Below are 20303 nucleotides of genomic sequence, written 5' to 3'. Positions count from 1 at the left end.
ATCTGTATAAGAGTCCAATGTAGGGTAGCCTGTTGTGAATGACTGTCTGGGCACTTCTCCAACCAGACTATAAAGTACAGATTAGCTGCAGACCTAGATCAGATGCAAAGGGTTTGGAGTTTAGAATGTAGAGACTTACACTGATGAAATCGCAAGTCCAGAATAAAAAAAAAAAGTTCCTATCTCTCAGGGTTGCTGAGAGATGTTGGCTGTCATTATAACATTTCTTCCCAACAAATCTGTATTTGAGAACTGACCATCTTTGTAGCTCCCTATGTTTAACACAGTATTTAGAAATAAATGCTTGATGAAGTTATTACTCAAATTGTTTCTCTTTGGAAGGAAGTTAATTAAAGCATATTTGCTAAATAAACTGAGACAAAACGTCAGACTACTTCTACTAGGTAACAACAGAAGAAACATTTTCCACTTCCTACATATTAGAACATTTGTGTTATTTTCTTGCTTTCCACTTCCCCAGAGTTTAGAAGCTTAGTTGCATCAGCAAAATAAGTTACTTTATATCTAGCACACCAGATTAAAAAAAACATTTAAAATTGTTTTTTGCCTCATTTTTCCCACAGGGTTGTATACTTGCATCATCATTTCATAGACTGATATTTAGAGCTAGTAGGACAGCCCCTGTGTTTTACAGATGAATAAACTAAGCTCTATAGAAATTAAGTGCCCAGGGTCACACAGGGAGGGAGGTACAAGCAGGACTCCAGACTTTGGACTGAATCCGGTCTTAGGCCATAACACCCTGCTCATAACAAAGAAGCAGAAGTAACTAATTCACTTTCTGGGAAGATGCAGGGTTTAGTAGACACTTTGTCTGCACTACCACTACTTATAGGCAAAAATACAAAAAAGAAACCAGTTTAATTAATTGGTAAAGGGGTTTAAGAAATATTTTGGTGAAGAAATAAAGAGCTCAGTTGAGAATCAGATTTGGGGTTCAAGTTCATGTCTTGGGGGGAAGAAAGACAATGCATATGGAATGTTACTTATGTAAACTGTCAGAAACTTTCAGTGTCTTGTTGGCTTTACTGAACTGTTTTTTTTTTCCCCAATTAAAAAATAAATCTATTAGGTTTATTTTCAACATTCATTTTTTAAAAAATTTTTGAGTTCTTTATTCTCTCCATCCCTCCCCTCTCCTACCCAGTGAAAAAACAAGAAATGTGGTATCAATCATACATGTGAAATCAAGCAAAATATATGAACCATGTTGAAAAAAAAAGTAAGAAAAATAAAGTGAAAAGATTATGCTTCAATCTGTACTCAGACTCCAGCAGTTCCTCTCTGGGGGTGAATAGCATTTTCCATCATAAATTCTTCAGAAATATTTTGGATCATTGTATTGATGAGAATAGCTAAGTCATTCATAGTTGATCATGATTATGACACTACTCTTAACCATTTACAGTGATCTCCTGGTTCTGCTCACTTCACCCTGCAATGGTTCATGTAAGTCTTCACAGGTTTTTCTGAAACCATGTTGCTCATCATTTCTTATAACACAATGGTATTCCATCACAATCATTTTCCGCAATCCCCTAGTTGATGGGTATCCCCTCAATTTTCAATTCTTTGCCACCACAAGAAGAACTACTATAAATATTCTTGTACACAGAGGTCCTTTTCCTTTTTCTTTGATCTTTGGGAGTAAGGATATTGCTGGGTCACAGGGTATGTATAGCCCTTTGGGTACAGTTCTAAAATGTTCTTCAGAATGTTTGAACCAGTTTACAATTCCACCAACGGTGCATTAGTGTCTCGATTTTTCCAATTCCCCTCCAACATTTGTCATTTTTGTTTTCTATCTTGTTAGCCAATCTGATAGGTGTGAGATGGTAACTCAAGAGTTGTTTTAATTTGCTTTTCTCTAATCAATAGTGATCTAGAGCATTTTTTCACATGACTACAGACAGCTTGGATTTCTATTTCTGAAAACTGCCTGTTCATACCCTTTGACCATTTATCAAAATTGGGGAATAACTTGTTTTTATAAATTTGACCCACTATATATTTGAGAGATGAGGCCTTTACCTTTATCTGAGAAACTTATAAACCTTCCACTCCCTCACCTTCTCAGTTTTCTGCTTTCTTGGCTACATTGGTTTTGTTTGCACAAAACTTTTTTAATTTAATGTAATCAAAATTATCCATTTTACTTCCCTTGTTCCTATTTTCTCGTTTGGTCATAAATTCTTCCCTTCTCCATAGACGACAGGTCAAATTTTCCATGTTCCTTTAAATTTCCCCTAATCACCCTTTATGTCTAAAACATGTACCCATTTTTATTTTATTTTGGTGTATGATGTAAGATGTTGGTTTCAGCCAAACTGCTTTCCAGTCCTCCCAGCAATTTTTGTCAAATAGTGAGTTCTTTTCCCAAAAGCTTCTATTTTGGGTTTATGAAACATTAGATCATTATGGTCATTTTCCACTGTGTATTACATACCTAATCTATTCCATTGACTTATCAATCTATTTCTTAGCTAGTACCAGATTGTTTTGATGATTACTACTTTATTAATACCATTTGAAATCTGGTTGGAGACCATCTTCCTTCACATTTTTTTAATGATTCCCAAATATTCTGGACCTTTTGTTCCTCCAGATGAATTCTATTATTTTTTCTAGCTCTATAAGTTTTTGGTAGTTTGGCATGGCACTGAATAATTTAGGTAGAATTGTCATTTTATTATATTGGCTCAGCCTACTCATCAGCAATTACTATTTCTCCAATTGTTAATGTCTTTTCTATGAAAAGTTTTGTAATTGTGTTCATATGGTTCCTGTGTGTGTCTTGGCAGGTTGACTCCGAAGTATTTTATACTGTCTGCAATTATTTTAAATGTAATTTCTCTAACTCTTCCTGCTTGAATTTGTTGGTAATATATAGAAATGCTGATGATTTATGTGGGTTTATTTTATATCCTGCAACTTTTCTAAAGTTAACTGTTTCAACTAGTTTGGTTGATTCTCTAGGATTATCTAAGTATACCATCACATCATCTGCAAAGAGTGATAGTTTCGTTTCCTTATTGCCTATTCCAACTCCTTTGATTTCTTTTTCTTGTCTTACTGCTATAGCTAGCATTTCTTGTACAATATTGAATTATAGTGCTGATGATGGAAATCCTTGCTTCAAGCTATTGGGCAGGCCTATAGCTTATCCTCACTATAGATAATGCTTTCGATTGGTTTTAGATAGAAATTCTTATCAAGGAAAGCCCCATTTATTCCTATTCTGTCTAGTGTCTTTAATAAGAATGAATATTGTATTTTGTCAAAAGCTTTTTCTGCATCTATTGAGTTCATCATATGATTTTTGTTATTGGTATGGTCAATTATGTTGATAATTTTCATAATACTGAACCAGTCCTACATTCCTGGTAGAAATCCTACCTGGTCATAGCATATGATCTTTGTGATATATTGCTGTAATCTCCTTGATAATGTTATTTACAGTTTTTTGAATCAATAATTCATTAGGGAAATTAGTCTGTATGTTTTTGCTCTTCCTGGTTTAGGTATCAAAACCTTTGTAAAAGGAATTTGGTAGGGCTCTTGCTTTACCCATTTTTCCAAATAGTTTATATAGTATTGGAATTAATTAGTCTTTAAATATTTGTTAGAATTCACTTGTGAATCTATCTGGTCCTGGGTATTTTTTCTTAGGAAGCTCTTTTATTGGCTTATTCAATTTCTTTTACTAAGAGACGGTGATTTAAGTATTCTATTTCCTCTTCTGTTAATCTGGGCAATTTACATATTTGTAAATATTCATCCATTTCACTGAGATTGTCAGCTTTATTGGCATATAATTGAGCAAAATAGCTCCTAATAATTGCTTTAATTTCATTTTTATTGGTAATGCATTCACTCTTCTCATTTTTGATACTGGCAATTTGGTTTTTTTTTTATTCAAATTAATCAATGATTTGTTTTTTTCATAAAACCAGTTCCTAGTTTTATTACTTTCAATTTTTATTAATGTCTCCTTTGATTTTTAGGATTTCCAATTTGGTGTTTAATTGGGGATTTTTAATTTGTTCTTTTTTTTCATTTTTTAAATTGCATGCCCAATTTATTAATCTGCTCTTTCTCTACTTTATTGATGTAAGCGTTTATAGAGATATAAATTTTCCCCTAGGAACTACTTTGGCTGTATCACACAAAAGTTTGATGTTATCTCATTGTTGTCATTATCTTTAATGAAACTGTTGATTTGAAATGTTTTCATTCCTTATCATCTTTATTGTAGGATAGGGGAGAAGGGGTACATATATTTAGAAAAAATGTGATATAAAAACCAAAGGTATTATTAAAATTCCCACTCAACTTCAAGTTATAAAAATTTTTTCAAGGTAAAAATTTATTTGTCAAGGAAATATACAAATAGAATTAAATATAGTACAAAGAACCATCAATTCATGCACTCTGCACAGTTCCTAAGTTTCCATCTTACTCCTAAGCATTCAGCCAGGCTATTCAGGTCATTATCACTCCCTCAGTAGGTTCTTACCATGATCTGAGGATCATTCAACTTCCTGATGCCTTGAGATTCCTAAGATGCCCTTCTCTCCCTTCCCAAAAGTCCATTTTTTCAGAAATCCTGCTGGATGTTTTCTTTGTTTGCCTCCCCATGCTGTTGCTTGATTTGGAAGATTTCGTTTTCTAGCTGTACAATAGTCCGTTCAATCTCATAATTTTTACTGACGAGAGAGACCCAACTAGAAAATACAGGCAAGAGAAAAAAACAGCAGCATCAGGTTCAATGTCCTTTGAAGATTTTGTGGTATATTCACAATGACAGGATAATAGGTTTAGAGCTGGAAGGGACCTTAGAGAGCACTGAATCCAACTCCTTATTTTACAAATGAGAATACTGAGGCAAAGTTAAGTGACTTGACAAGGATCACAGAGCTATTAAGTAACTGAGGCAGGATGCAAACTCAGGTCCTCCTGACTCCCAAGTTCAGTGTTCTATCCTCTATGCCATCCAGCAGTTAAAGAATAAGAGGCAATAAGGTTCTTTCTTGGAATATTCTGAAAAGGCAGAAAAGCTTTTTCAGGGGATGATATATAGGCACAGTATTATCCCAAAGCAGATGAACACTCAAAATACTTCCTAGTTCAATTATTCTATAACCTCTGAGTTTACATCAATACCACAGAGCCACTGAAAACAGATACACAGAGAATTTAGAACTCAAAAGTTTTAAAAACAAATGCTAAAAATTGTCTTTATATGCAACTGGGAAATAAGATATACAGGCAAAGGAGTATAGAACTCTATCCTGCCCTACAGGAAAATAGAAGGGGAAGGGAATAAGAGAAGGGGGGTGTGTGTGGGGGTGATAGAAGGCAGACTGGTGGAAGGGGTATTTAGAATGCACGCCATCTTGGGGCGGGAGAAGGGAGAGATAAGGAGAAAATTTGGAACTCAAAATCTTGTGGAAGTAAATGCTGAAAACTAAAAATTAATTAATTAATTAAAAAGAAAAAGAAAAACAGATGCATGCCGATAGTGGACAAACATTATGCCGATAGCACCATGAGATTGGCAGGGATCTTCCTTCCCCTCTGTCTACTGGCTACGCTCCCTTCTCTGTCACTGCCTCCCAGCTTCCCCAACGAGGGGCTGGGACAGGAGAGGCCCAGGGCCTTAAGACTGGCAAAGAACTCCTGAGATCAGCTGGGCCATCTCATTTGAAAACTGATTCAAAGATTTAGCAAAACTTTGTGAGGGCGTTTTGAGACAAAGATGAAATTTCAGCTACTTACGTTGACTCCATTTCTCGTAATTTAGACCCAGCCGTGAGTTGCATGTTCTTCCTCTGCCAGTTTAAGTCTTGAATATGTTTTCTGTTAAAGAGAAATGCAAACACTTGGTTTTGCTTTTAGATACTAATTCTATTATAGGATATTCAAGGCCCTATGCCAACGTATCTTGACAGCCTTTTTTTCACACAACTCTTTCAATAGTAAAATGGATTTGTGATAGCAACGATCTAGATGTTCCCTTCAGTTCATCTATGCCTACTCATCCCATCCATCTCTTATTCAAGTCCTCCTATAAGTATACCATGAGGTCACCCAATGTACTACAAAGTGCCAGGAAAACACTCAAGCTATCCACATCCATCCCTCACCTTTGCCATCTGACCAACCCATCTTCTTTCTACTGCCTGCCGTTCTTCAAAGTTCCTCATTTTGTAGTTCCCCCTTGCTCATATCACCCATACACCTATAATATTCATTTAAAATCCTTACAGGCTGTTGTGCTTTGTTTCAGAGCCATATAACAACATTAGTAGAATATTGATATATTTAAAAAAAAAAATAAGCCTTGTAATTCCTGAAATCAATTCAGCTCCTTAATTCTGGGCTCCACTCACTGTCTATCTGTCCCACATATATGTAATGATGGATAAGCTCTATAGGTTGTACATCCACCTCATGTCACAATTTAGGCAACAGATATGCTTCATCAACTTGATTTTTACTGTGTAGATGTTCAAGCCAACCCCTTTAGTGTTCCAAGGCTCAATGTAACCAGCACGATGTCATCCACAAACAGAACATCTGAAGAACCTCACCATCTACAGAGAATCTCTCTTCAATCTGAATTCTGCTTTGGCTCTCTCCATTTACAGTGGCAATGTTGGCAAGCATACATTTCCGTTTTATACCTTGCCTCATGTTTCTAATCAGAGGATCACTGAACAAGGTACCGTTATATCTTTTAAGGAATAACAAATGATTTTTAAAAATATAAACGCAAGATTCATTTTTGGAAAAAAAAAGTCTTTAGGGCAGTATTTTGCTCTACTAAATAAAATTCTTTTAAAATAATAAATAAGAACTGTGGGCTCCTGTATACATCTTTTTGTTGATTTTGTGATGATAAAGATATAGTTCACTATGGAATGTCAATTACAAAAGCCTATTACTGAATGATAAAATGGGGAGAGTATTGATGTGGGTGTCTGTGGAAATGATTCTAGGTAGCAGATACACACACACACACACACACACACACACACACATATGTGTGAATGTATGTATGTGTGTGTGTGTGGGGGGTGTTTGAGCAGAATAGTGACATGACCAGTTGTGACCAGGAGGATTACTCTAGCCACAGCATATGGGACAGAAAGAAACAGAAGTTAAGACTGGAGACTATTAAAATAGTTTTTTGTTGTTGTTCAGTCCTGTCTGACTCTTTGCAACCTCATTTGGGGTTTTCTTGGCAAAGACACTGGAGTGGTTTAGCCATTTCCTTCTCTAGCTCATTTGACGGATGAGGAAACTGAAACAAAAAGGGTTAAGTGGCTTGCCCAGGATCACACAGCTAGTAAGTATCTGAGGCCAATTATGAACTCAAGAAGATGAGTCTTCCTAACTCCAGGCCCAGCACTCTATCCACTGTGCCACCTATAGTCTAGATAAAAACATTCTTTCTGTGTTATGTCTAAGAAAACCGCCTTTCGTTAAATGTTGAATGACCCTTAAGTATCTCATTTCATCCCAACACTGAACCTAAACTAAAAGGGTGCCTCTAAAACTCAGTAAAGTAGAAAGGCTGGTTATATGGTAAGACCTAGTAGAGCAAGGTGGAATGTTTTGCACAGCTATCATCTTACAGCATACTTCTCTGGAATACTGAAGGTATTCTTAGATAAAAATGAAGCCAATGCAAGGAAGAAGTTACCTTAACTTTTGCAGCTCCTTCTGGGCTTGTTCAATCATATGAACTAGATTTCTCAAAGTGAAGAAAAACAAAATGGAAATAAAAAGATTAGGTCATAGTAAAGCCTGGTGGTAATAGGCCACCAGTATATAAGTGAAACACAATAGTTATGTAAAGCAGGCCAAGTGTTCATGCTTTTACATTGTTATATACATATCTATAAGCAAGAGTTAATAATTACCACGGTGAATTTGTTTTTCAGACATTTGCAACCATTATGAATTTATTACTATATGCTGTCACTATATATGTTGGAATATGGTACACTATTTCCACATAAAGTTGGCAATATGGTCACTAACAGTTTTCAAAACAGTAGCCAATAACACTGCAAAGAAATTGAACAGCATGGCGTCATTAAATTTTTATTGTTAGAGCAAATTAAACCAAATGAAAACACAACAGAATCTGTACAAATGTAGGTATAACTATTATTTTTAAAAAGTACCTAAAATATACGAACTCCACAGAAATATGGGTACATCATGATGGCTGCCAAGAACAAAAGGCAAATGAAGCTGAGATTTTCCACCAGCAAATAGATTAATACCCAATCACGTGTTCAAAAGACAGGTGACTGTGTTTGGGTCCTGGAATGGTCCTACAGTGGCACATTTCTTTGAAAGGTACAGTTGCAAATACTTTTTATTCTCACTTTTCTCAAAGCAATGTGAGGTCAACAATCTGGTTAAAAAGGATCATGCCCTAACAGAAGTTATTTTGCAATGAGAGAATGCCTGCACAATAATAGCAGAGCTGAAATTTAAGATCGTGAAACAACCTAACACCCTGACAACCATCATACTGGATTCCAGTTCTTATGTCTGATGTGCCTGATGTCACCCGTTAGCATTCCTGTCAGGCCAAGTTAGTAATATGGCAAAAAAGAAACGCATATTCTAGAATGATAACATTCAAAATAATACTGTTTTTTGTCAAAAACTTTTTTCTGGTTGAATCAAGCAGAAAGTCATAAAATTGCAGAGATGGAAGTCATTTCATGGTCAGTCATCTTATAGTCTGCCCTGCCCTCAGTTCATGATCACCATTTAAAAACCTCTGACAAATGGCTACCCAGACTCTGCTGGAAAAACTCCAAAGATATGCAGCTAAATGCTACTCCATGGCAACTTGTCTGGACGGCTACAATTATTGAGATTTTCTTTATAATTCATAAATTGTCAGGCCTGGCATGTCAGGGACTTTAGAAGTTCTAGTCCAACCTCTCATTTTATATGGCCCATATTTACCAAGTGACTTACCCAAGATCACACAACTAATTAGTGTCAGAACTGGGACACACAAACAGTACATCTTACTTTTAAGTACAGCAATCTTTTCACTGGATCACAATCTTTATATTGAGTCAAAATGTACCTCCCTGGAATTTGCATGCAATACCCTCACTTTTGCCCTTTGGTGGCTAGGCAGAACAAGTCTTCTAAGTAATAACCCTTTAAATATTTGAGGACAGTTTTTCTGTTCCTTCTAAGTCTTCCTTTCTCTACCCCAAACATCCAGTTTCTTCAGTCAATCCATATACTGAAGTTTCCTGTCCCTCCACAATCCTTTCTTCCTCTTTTGTACCATATTTTCCAATTTGCCAATGTTCCTCCTAAAATTTAGCATACAGACCTGAATACAGTATGTCAGATACGGTCTGACTAGTAAAGAGTACGGTAGGATTATTATCTTCAAACATGGCGCTTGGTTCTAAACCATTCCGTCAAACCTGGTCTCCTCAGCTAGTCAGTAAGCACCATGTCTCTTCCAGAATCTGCCTAGACCTGAACAAAAAAAATTAATTTCTGGGACAAATCTACTGAGATATAGAATTACTCTGAAAAAAACAGTATGTGTTTCCATTTCTAGAATAAACAATTTTGATGTTTAAAATTGTTTAATTTATTGACTGCCTTACATGTATAAATTTAGCATAGAAGTTAACTTTCACTATCTTTGTCAATTTTCACCAGTCCCTTAAGATCTGAAAAATCTTGTCTAAATTTAAGCTATCCTGACCTCTCCCATCTTGTCATAACTTCATTGAAAAGAAAAAGATCATCTGATGAGTATGCCCTCATTTAACCTCAACTCCACATCAAACCACTGCCTCATAATTTGTTCCCACATTTACCCCACCTCTTCCTTTTCAAAGTGAACAAGAAAGGCAATTTATGTTATATTGAAAATAACACTGAAGCAACAGTTGGGAGACCAGGATTCTAGTCCCAAATCTGCTATGAAACATCTATTGACAGCTAAGGCACTTAATTTTTCTGGGCTTTACTATTCTTCTCTTATAAAATGAATGTTGGATAAATGATCTCCAAGATCTTCAAGTGAACTTGTTCAAAGTATACATTGTGCCTTGAGATGTTAGCTAATGATGGTATGGAAGCCATCACAATTTGCAAGGTATAATTTCATAAGCATAGCCAATGATGCACATCTTCCACTTAGATCTGCCCACCTTTGTGAGGTATCTTTATCATCTATGACAATCTTTAAAATCCAGAATGAAAATAAACTGAACTTAGAACCAAACCTTTGACTTGGAAGTGTTAAACTAAGATTTTTCACAAATAATTAAGCATATTCAATCTCATTGCTCTATCTAAAAAATAATCTTTAGTGGAAAAAAAAGATTTTTACCAATGTAAGAGAAACCAAATAAAAATGAATTTTTAAATATTGCTTGTTTCATATTTATCTTCTTTTAAAACTTTTGTTTAACAAGAAGACTCAAATTTGGAACAGCTACACAAGAATCTTAGCAGAGGGGGGCCACCTAAGAAATCATAAGCCCATATTTGTGAGTAACCACCTTTCAACATCCCACAAGCACTGTCCTTGTTGCATGGCCATAACCTTTTGGTGTTACTTGAATAGCATGCTAGCTGCTTTTCTGAAGCTTTGCCAACACCTAATAAATGCTTTTTTGGATCTGAAGGCAGATACACTCATGACTTTCAACAGCAGAAACCTAAGTATGAGTTAATTTACCTTCTCTGGGTCTGTTTCCTCATTTGCTAAACGAGGAGTTTGGGCCTGATCTATTGGGTTCCTTTTAATTCTAAATTCTTTGATTCTTCCCTTGGCTTCCCTGACACCAGCTTCTCTTGGCTATCCTCTTACCTGACTACTCCTTCTCAGTCTCCTTTTATGAATCATCTTTTACTTGCTAACCCCTAATCATGGGTATTCCTTAAGGCTCCTTCCTGGACTGCCTTCTCTCTATATACTGTCCCTTCGTGATCTCACCTATTCCCCTGGGTTCAATTATTCTTTGCATACAGACGACATCCAAGCCAATATTTTCAGTCTTGATTTCTATCCTGAATTCTGGTCTCACATTACCAACTTGCCTGGACATCTTCCCATAACTCAAATTCAACATATCCTCAATAGAATCTGTTACTTTCTTCCCCTAAACCAACACATCCTTCAACTCTGAAAATTCAATTTCCTAATCCCACTTTATCCTTATACTTCTTCCCCTTCAATCATCCTTCATATCCAGTGGTCAAGTCTTGCCAATTTTAATCCCATATCTCTAAAATCCATTCCTTCCCCACCTTTGGACACAAAGGAACACTAGCCTAATTCCAAGCCTCATTACCCTTTGCCTGACCTGTTGTTAGCATCTAATTGGTATCTCGGTTTCCAATCTCTCCTCCTCACTAGTCTGTAGACCATACAGCTGTAAAAATAAAACCCAACACAAAGTCTCATACATGGTGGGAAGCTTAACAATTTAAGTGATTTGATTATGAAACTTACCCATTTACCTAGCTTTTCAGTAATTAACTATGTTAGTCTCCAAAAAAGTCCATTAACAAGCCCTTCCCCCTTGATAAAATGAACCAAATCACATGCTCTCTCTGCTGCCATGGTGTTTCAAGAAAGTAGGGATATCTATATGCCACGATGAGGCATCAAGAAGAGGATTTTAACAGAGGACTTAATCCCAAATATAAGTGGGCTATAGGTGGAAAAACTGTATTAGCCCAAACCTCCTTAGAATTCCTGAACCCACTGACTACTGAAGGAGGCAAGGAAAAGGGTAAAGGAACAACTGAGTGGAAGATCTAACAAATAGGCTCCTCTCATGGCAGTGTAATGGGAAGGTTTATAAGGAAGAACAGAATGGGCTAAAAGAACTGTCAAGTAGCTTTCCATAGGGGCTGCCTCACTGTAAAGCAGGTCTCTGATGGAAGGAGACACCAGTGGTTAGAGAAGACATCTTAATCCATCTACATATAATAGTTCTTTTTAAACACAGTGCTCACCTGGTCTGCTAGTATTTAATTTCATTCTGAATTCTTTTCTATATTTTATAAACACCAAGGCAGGCTGAAGATGTTCTTACTTACTCATTATATACTTTCCAGGCATTGCAACCATGTTGTGACATCAACTCCAGGTTTTCAATGCGCACTGCCTGATGCTCCAGTTGGGCCATTGAATTGTTTACACATTCCTGCCATGCAGTGATATCATTTTTCTGCCCAGAGGAGGGAGCTGGAAGCTCATATCTGAAATTATAGGGGAGGAAAGTAATACTTAACCATCTCATAATAGTGACATAAAAGAGAGTGTTAGAGTTGTAATGAGGAAGACCCGTGTTCAAATCCTGCTTCTGATAATTAGTTTTATGATCCTGGGCAGGTCACTTAAGCTTTCTGAGCCTCAATTTTCTCATCTGTGAAGCAGGGATGATAGTAATAGCATCTGTCTCACATGATTGTCATGAGGATCAAATAAGAATGTACATAAAGTGCTTTGTAAATCTTAAAAAGCACTATTAAAACATGAGCTATTATTTTAAGACTAGAGAAAGATTAAAACAAGACAGAGAACAAGATGACAATTACTAAAACATTTTCTAATTCTAGACACTATTTTCTGCTTTAGAATGTTGTATTTTCTATTCCTTCCTCTTCCTATAACTTTTTAGCATTACGTCAAAAAAATCAATGTGGATGCTTTTTAAAGGCATAGCATATTATAATTATGCACTCAATTTCATTTAATTACTTTTACCAGATAGAGCTGAATCCTTGAGTTTAACCAAAGAATTTTACCAAAAACTATTAAATTCATGTGGAATTGTAGAAGAGGGACTTAGAACCAAGATTTGATCACCACATTTCATTTAAAAAAAAAAGACATCTAAACATATAATATAATATAATAACTACTGCAACCTTGCTTACCACTTAGACAAAAGGCATCGTTAAGAGATCTGAGGGTACTAAAAATAGCAACCTCATAATTTCAGCCTTTCTTCCTCCCCAGACCAGACAGGATTTGTCTCTTTTCCAGAAAACAGGAGTCCAGAAAGAAAGGGGTAGTGAACAGATATACCCCTTACAATTCTACCATTCTGACAACCAGCCCACCGATTAGAGATGAGAGTTAAATATTTTGGACATGTGCTTAATTTCATCTTAGTTAATCAAGCCTCTTCACCTCCTCAAACATCCTCACCACCTCAATTACACAGAATTTAAACAGTACCTTCTCACAAAATATTTTGAATTAGATAACCCTACTGACTAACCCCTAATATATGAGAATAAGAACTTAGATGGAGTAAAGACGAAATTTTGCAGTATATAGCACTCCTGAGGGAAGATAGCCCTGGGTGGGACACAAAAGTGAGTGTCATAAGGGAAGTAAGAGAGGTGGGAGTGCATCAAAGACAAACTCTGCCTACTCAGCAATTTTACCCTGGGTCCTAGTGACTATTACCACTCCATGAATCATGCTATTGTATATAGTGTGGAACATGAAGGAGGGTATGTACAAGTTAAAACAATGATCACACTATAAAAACATACATGTAAAACAATGTAATTAAAACCCAAGTTTCTGGGAATCTCTACATATTTCTCCACAGAAACTTGAAAATGCATACTATTGTAACACAAACTAAACTCAGAAAAAGAACTTACCGTTTCATGCTAAGCAATTCAATTGGTTGTCGGGCAGCCAATCTTTCAAATTCATTTCTCATAATGTCAGTCTATAAATTGAGAAGAGAATTATTTTTAGAGGACAACTGCAGATTGGATTCAACAACTAAACCGACCATATATCCACAACAAAAAAAATTGAATCATTTATAATAAATATACCTCATCCATTCTCTTCTCTCATCCTAATCTGTTACCTCCAGGAACAGGATAGGGAAGAGAGAGATAACTCCAATTCTAAATTCAGGTGATAAGAAATTTGCTGAGGATGGAGAGATAGTAAGACCTTTGTACAACACCACTGCTCACCATGAGAGGAAAAGATATATCTTGCCATATGTGACAGGAGTAATAAGAGATGAATCTGGATATTAAATTTTAGTGTTGTATGCCACCTCCAGCCTGCTGTGCTTTCTTTGCTATTACTGACATTGTAATATTTACAGAATGCTCCCAAGTTCTGCCTTTTGGGGTAAAAAGAACAGGCAGCTTCCCTCTAAGGTAAACCTAGAGGAATTGCTCGGGCATAATTGTTCTAATAATCAGTCCTATTTAGCCTAATAAAAGCATACTCTGATGATGTTCATTTTTTTTTAAATTCAGGTTTAATTTTTTTAATTCAAAATTGTCAAATCTGTTATAAAAAGGACTTATGTTTTCAAACTAATTAAAAGTTACCCGGTACTCTTGAAAAGTCTAAGGTCAATGATTAGTCTCCAGATGTAAATATACACTATATCTTCTGAAAAGTTTTACTGATGATCCTTTTATTTTACCACTGTCCTAAAGACATCTTAAATACATGTCCAAAACCGAACTCATTACCTTTCAACCAAAACCCTCCCCTCTTCCTAATCTCCCTATACCACCATCACCCAAGTTCACAGGCAGGCAGTACCCTCAACTCCTCACTCTTACCCTGTCATGTCCATTCTACCTTCACAATATCTCTCCCATATACTCCCTTCTCTCCTTTGACACTATCACCATGGTGCAGGCCCTTATCACCTCTTGCCTACACTACTGCAACAGCCTTCTGGTTGTTTTTTCCTGACTCAAATCTCTCCCCACCCCAGTTAATTTCCATTCTTACCAAAGTGATCTTCCTAAAGTACAGGTCTGACCATGTCATTCTCCTACTGAATAAAATTCAGTAGTTCCCTATTTCCTCCAGGATCAAATATCAAGTCCTATTTGAAACCTTTCTTATACTTTACTCTCCTCCATTCAATCTACAATTCAATGACACTAGCCTCCTTGCTGATCTTCACATAAGATACTCATCTCCTGACTCTGGGCATTCTCACTGGCTGCCTATGCCTAAATGTTCTTCCTCTTTATCTCTGCCTCCTGGCTTCCTTCAACTCTCAGCTAAAATTCCACCTTTTGCAAGAAATCTCTCCTCATCCTCCTTAATGTATGCATGTATATACATACGTACACACACACACACACAAACTTATTTAGCGAGATGATGCCAGAGGAGTCTGGGTCATAAAGCTGACACACCATCTTCCCTGAGCTCTCATCAAATAAATCAATCACCTGAACCTCACATGGATAAAACCTGCAAAATTAGGGTCTGGTTATTGACCCACTATGATTAACTCAAAACAAGAGTGCCATATTGCCTTGATGGGCATGAGGTGCTGTAAGTGGTGATGGGAAGTACCTTCCTTCTCAAGATTACCTTCAATCTACGGACATATCTTAAATGTAAATAGCGATTTTCATGTTGTCTCCTCTATTTGAATGTGTGGTCCTTGGAAGCAGCAACTGTCTTTACTTTTCTCTGTCTCCACCACACTTAGTATAATGCCTGGCACATAGAAAGCACCTAATAAATATTTGCTGACTGACTTCTCACTGACTCTTTTCTAATACCAGAGAACTCTTTCTTGAAACAAGCACAGCAAAGTAAGACTAATCAATACATTGGTCAATACATTACAATACATTATGCTTATTTCCTCCTATAGTACAGCGCTTCTTAAACTGTGGGTCTCAACCCAGATGAAGTTTAAGAAGTGCTGAAGGGGTCTTGAGTGGAAAAAGTTTAAGAAGCCCTGCTCTAGTATAACAATATTCTGCAGAAAGGCATCATTAGAGTCTTATGTTACGACTGGTCACTGCATTGACTAGAGTTCTGAAATCGTTCAATGCTGTTTTATTTTCCATTACTGTGTTAATTATTTTCCTGGCACTGCTTATTTCCTTCTACATCAATCAAGTAAATCTTTCCAAGTTTCTCTGAATTCTTCACATTCATCATTTCGTACAGCACAATAACACTGTTTTACATTCACATTCCATAACATGTTTAGCCACTCCTCAGTTGATGGACTTGTTTCCAGCTCTTTGCTAGCATGAAAAGTGCTATTATAAATTTTTTTGTGAATGAGATTTTTTTCCTCTATTTTTGATGTCCTTTAACTGCATATCTTTCCAACACTGTAGGTGAGAAAAGAAAAATTTCAATACAACATTCACTCATAATGACATTTCACCTTATAAGAGTAAACAACAAAAAAAAATTATCATAAATCCATGAACTTTGCCTAAAGGAAAGTTCATTGGGCCCTCATTAAGTGCTTTTTAATTCTTACTTTAGAAGCAATTTTAGTAAACTTAATTATCTGAGTTCCCAGCCCACAGCAGATAAGAAGGAAAAAGCTCTGAAGGCAGGGTTGTTGGAATCAGGAACACTAACAGCAGCAAGAAGTGACAACAAGGGAGGAAACAGAGGATCAGGAAAAGCAGATACAAAACACAAGCAGATAGCCTCTCGGTGCCACAGTAGAATGATTTTCATAGTCATAAGTCATAAGATATCAAGAAAAAGTTAAAGTATGGTCACCAAACTTTTATAAAGGTAGGAACGCATATATTATTTAAAGATTTCCATTAAAATAAAAAGTTAGCACTTTAGAGTAAGATTCAGTTATATAGAAGCCTTTTCACTGTACTAAACCTAATCTCTCCAGTTAGCAATGATCTCATAACTTCCAAATTCAATACATTTTTCTTGGGGAAGCTAGGTGGTGCAGTGGATAGAGCACCAGCCCTGGAGTCAGGAGGACCTGAGTTCAAATCTGGCCTTAGACACATAACACACACAAGCTGTGTGACCCTGGACAAGTCACTTAATCCCATTGCCTAGCCAAAAAAAAAAAAAAAAATTTATTTTTCTCTATCCTAATCATTTAAGTCATTGTATCTCCAGTTCCTAGCATAATGTCTTGTATATAGTAATACTTAATAAATGTTTGTTAAAGACATCTTTAAAATGGCACGAGAGAAGTAAAGAAAAAAATCTTTCACAATTTTGGATGGGGGAAAAATCTTTAATTTAAACAAGGACAGAGATGATTAAAGAAGATAAAATGGCCAATTATGATTGCATACATTAAATGCCAGATATCAAATGCAGAAATGCAAGCTTTAACCACGTTAAAAAAAAGCTCCAAAACATTAATAAGAGAAATGCAAATTAAAACACCTCAGACCCATTAGGTTGACAAAGCCGACAAAATGTCAATCTGTCACTGGAAGAGCTGTGAGACAACAATCACACTAACGCATTGCTGGTGAAGGTGTATAATGGTCCAACTTGAAAAGTGCCTCAGAGGTCACTAAACTCTGCATACCCTTTGACCCAGCAATACCACTATTGGTTGGTTGGGTGTGTGGGGGTGGGTGGGGTGTGTGTGTGTGGGTGTGTGTGTGTGTGGAGGTCAAAGCAACATTTACATACAAAATATGATAATAGCACTTTTTGTTGGAAACAAAGTGTGTTTCCACTAACTGGGGGATGGCTGAACAAATTATAGTATGTGAATATAATTACTATACTGTAAGAAATGACAAAAGGGAGTTTTGGAGAAACTTGAGATGACCTACATAAACTCACGCCAACTAAACTAAGCAGAAACAGGGGACAATTTACCCAGTGACCACAATACCATAAAATAAAACAACTTTGAAATACTTCAGAACCTAGTGGACTGATAAGGAAACATGCTTCCCACCTTTTGACAGAAAGCTGATGGATTAGAGATGTGGAATGAGATACATTTTCAAGCATGACCAATGTGTTCATTTGTTTGTTTTCCCTAAGTCATTAATTTCTTACAAAGGAGGACTTTTATTAGAGCAGGAAGAATTGGTGGCTAGTGATTGAAGTTTCTATTCTGGTACCAAACACACTCTTTTGTGCTATGCCCTCTGATCTCTATTCTCTTCTTTCTGTCCTGTCTTCATGATATTTACAAACTGTTTCTGAAGTTCTGACCTTTGTGAAATCAACCATAAATGCCATACTCAGTCTTATCAGCTGAAATTCACAAGTTACAACAATGATCAGCAAGAGGAAAGTGGGATTCTATCCTGTGCTCCTAGCACTTTTCTAGACAGGAAGACAAAAAGTCCACCCCTACCTCAAAGGCTGAGTAATCCGGAGCAGGCAGGTAACTCAGATAGTTCTTGGTTGGCCGGTACCGACGAGTTTCCTCCTCTACCAAAGCAGCAGCCTAAGAAAAATGGGAAAAAACTCAGGGGAGTTTATGTAGTAGGTAGAAAGAGGCAGAGAGAAAGAGAGGTGGAGAAAATGAGGGAAAGAGATGGCAAGTGTTTCTAGAGAAATTATTTCAAAATAATTCTGCAGTAGATCAAATCATCTGTTATTTAATATCTGTGTAGCTGTTACAGCTATTTTCTGACCATGTCACTTGCCTACTCAAAGGCTGATGGCTCTCCACTGTTTTTAGGCCCAACCACAAATTCCTTTGTTTAGATTTCAAAACCCTCCAAAAGTGAGCCTCAGCCTGCCCCACCAGCTCTGGCATACAGTACTGCCTTCTCACACTCTGTGGCCCAGGCAATGGCCTTCTTGCTCCATTTCCTGTCTTGGGTGTCACCTTTGGCTGGAAAACATTTGCTCCTTTGCCTCTTAGAATCCCTTTTCCCCCTCAATACTCAGCTTAAGTACTGCCTTTCTAAAGGAATCCATTCTACCATCATTCCTGGTGCCCTTCTTTTTTAAAAAATAATAATAAAAAAAAAGCCTTCTAGCCTTCCTTTCTTTTTCCTACACTGAGCAGGAAGGGATTCTGCCTAAACTTGGGATTTCATTAGTATGGGGCTCCTGGGTAAGGAAACTCCCTCAATCAAATGAAGCTCCACACCTTCTCCGAAATTTAGAGTGCTAGAGTTGACTGAGCACTGAGTAGTTAAGCAACTGGTCCAGGACCACACACCTGCCATGTGTCAAAAGTAGGACTTGAACCCAGGTCTTCCTGGCCATCTTTCTAAGTTAAGCTGCCTCTTAGTAGGCAAGCTGGCACGTGGTGCTTAAAAGCACTAATATGCCTGTTGGTCAAAGATCAAAGTTCTGTCTGATTCGATCTCAGAGTGTATGCTGAGGAACAATACAACGTAATTCTGGAAAGGTAGAGTAATGCCAAGTTTTAGGAAGGGTATTAAATCAAGGCAAATCAACAAGTATTAAGCACCTTCTATGTGCCAGGCACCGTGTTAAATGCTGGGGATGCAAAGAAAGGCAAAAAAGCAGTCCCTGTTCTCAATCTAGTCTAATTAGGGAGACAACATAAACAATTATGTTTGTATATATACAACATAAATTTATACGTATTTATATATAATTTATATTGTCTATAATTACAAGATAAATGGGAAGGTTAATCTAAGAGGGAAGGACCGGGCTTCTATTTTAACTGGGTCCTGCAGAAGCAGGAGAAGCCAAGAGATGGAGATGAAGACTAAATTACAAGCGCGGAGACAGCCCGTAAAAATGCACGGAGTGTCTAGGGAGAGAACAGCAAGGGCGTCGGCGCTGCAGATTTCAAGCGCATCCCGCACATTTGCGAGGAGAGAAGTAACGCGACCAGATTCGGAGCCGGAAGAGGCTTTCAGAGCTCCAACCCTTCCACGTAGCCAATAATAAAGTTCCGGGGGCGTGAGAGGGCGGGGCGGGGAAGGTGCCCGAGGGGAGGGGCGGACTGGGAGCGAGGGCGGGGCGAGGTGAGCAGGGGCGGGGGAAGCAGAGGTGGGGCAGGCCTCGCCCGCCTGGAAGCTGAAGCGAGGGGAGGGAGGAAGGGGGCGGGCGGGAACGGTCGTGAGGCGGAGCCTACAGGACTTTGTAAATGTGAGGGAACGAAGAGGGGGTTCGCAGGGAAGGTTGGACGGCCGTCCCGTACTCACCGCCTCCCGCACGCCAGGTGCTTCGTAACCCTGATCGAAGTACGGCAGGGCGTCCACCACCGCCTCGCCAGCCACGAGCCCGGTACCCGCCATCCCGCTTCCTCAGCCTCTCGCGGCACACGCCTCCGCGGCGAGCCGTTGGCGCCTGCGTCTGCGCGCCGAGGGATTCGCCGATCGTGCGCGTGCGCAGCTTCCTCGCGCGTGCTCAGATGCAGTTGCTGAACAACTAGGGTTGACCTTTTGCCAGGAATTTCTCCTTCCCACCCCCCTCACCCCCCTTTTTTCGGCCCGACTTGCCCAGGCTCGTGTGAGGGAGATTATATGAATTCTCCAGA

The 20303-nt window shown here is 37.8% G+C and overlaps 1 protein-coding gene across 1 annotated transcript; it reads right to left on the bottom strand.

Annotated features, from left to right (window-relative positions):
- Positions 1-4354: 4354 nt before the first annotated feature.
- Positions 4355-20098, bottom strand: BCAS2 (BCAS2, pre-mRNA processing factor). Its single transcript, XM_027866789.1, has 7 exons — positions 19969-20098; positions 18186-18278; positions 13729-13799; positions 12145-12306; positions 7730-7780; positions 5800-5880; positions 4355-4745 (listed from the first exon to the last, which is right to left on the bottom strand). Exons 1-7 carry the CDS (start codon positions 20059-20061, stop codon positions 4619-4621), a joined length of 678 nt encoding a protein of 225 aa, XP_027722590.1. The 5' UTR covers positions 20062-20098; the 3' UTR covers positions 4355-4618.
- Positions 20099-20303: the final 205 nt, after the last annotated feature.

The sequence above is a fragment of the Vombatus ursinus genome, unplaced genomic scaffold, assembly GCF_900497805.2.
Source record: "Vombatus ursinus unplaced genomic scaffold, bare-nosed wombat genome assembly UNPS02014782.1, whole genome shotgun sequence".
Classification (NCBI taxonomy): Eukaryota; Metazoa; Chordata; class Mammalia; order Diprotodontia; family Vombatidae; genus Vombatus; species Vombatus ursinus.
Note: the sequence above shows the minus strand (reverse complement) of the source record. Positions and strands in the feature narration are given on the sequence as shown.

What these genes read in the sequence shown, in the direction of transcription:
- BCAS2 (XM_027866789.1), bottom strand. Translation starts at nt 20,061, where the DNA reads ATGGCGGGTACCGGGCTCGTGGCTGGCGAGGCGGTGGTGGACGCCCTG. An exon ending in GAATTGCTTAGCATGAAACG is followed by an intron (nt 12,307 to 13,728) that starts GTAAGTTCTTTT and finishes CTATAATTTCAG; the next exon opens with ATATGAGCTTCCAGCTCCCT. An exon ending in TTACGAGAAATGGAGTCAAC is followed by an intron (nt 4,746 to 5,799) that starts GTAAGTAGCTGA and finishes TGTATTTTCTAG; the next exon opens with TTGGGTCTCTCTCGTCAGTA.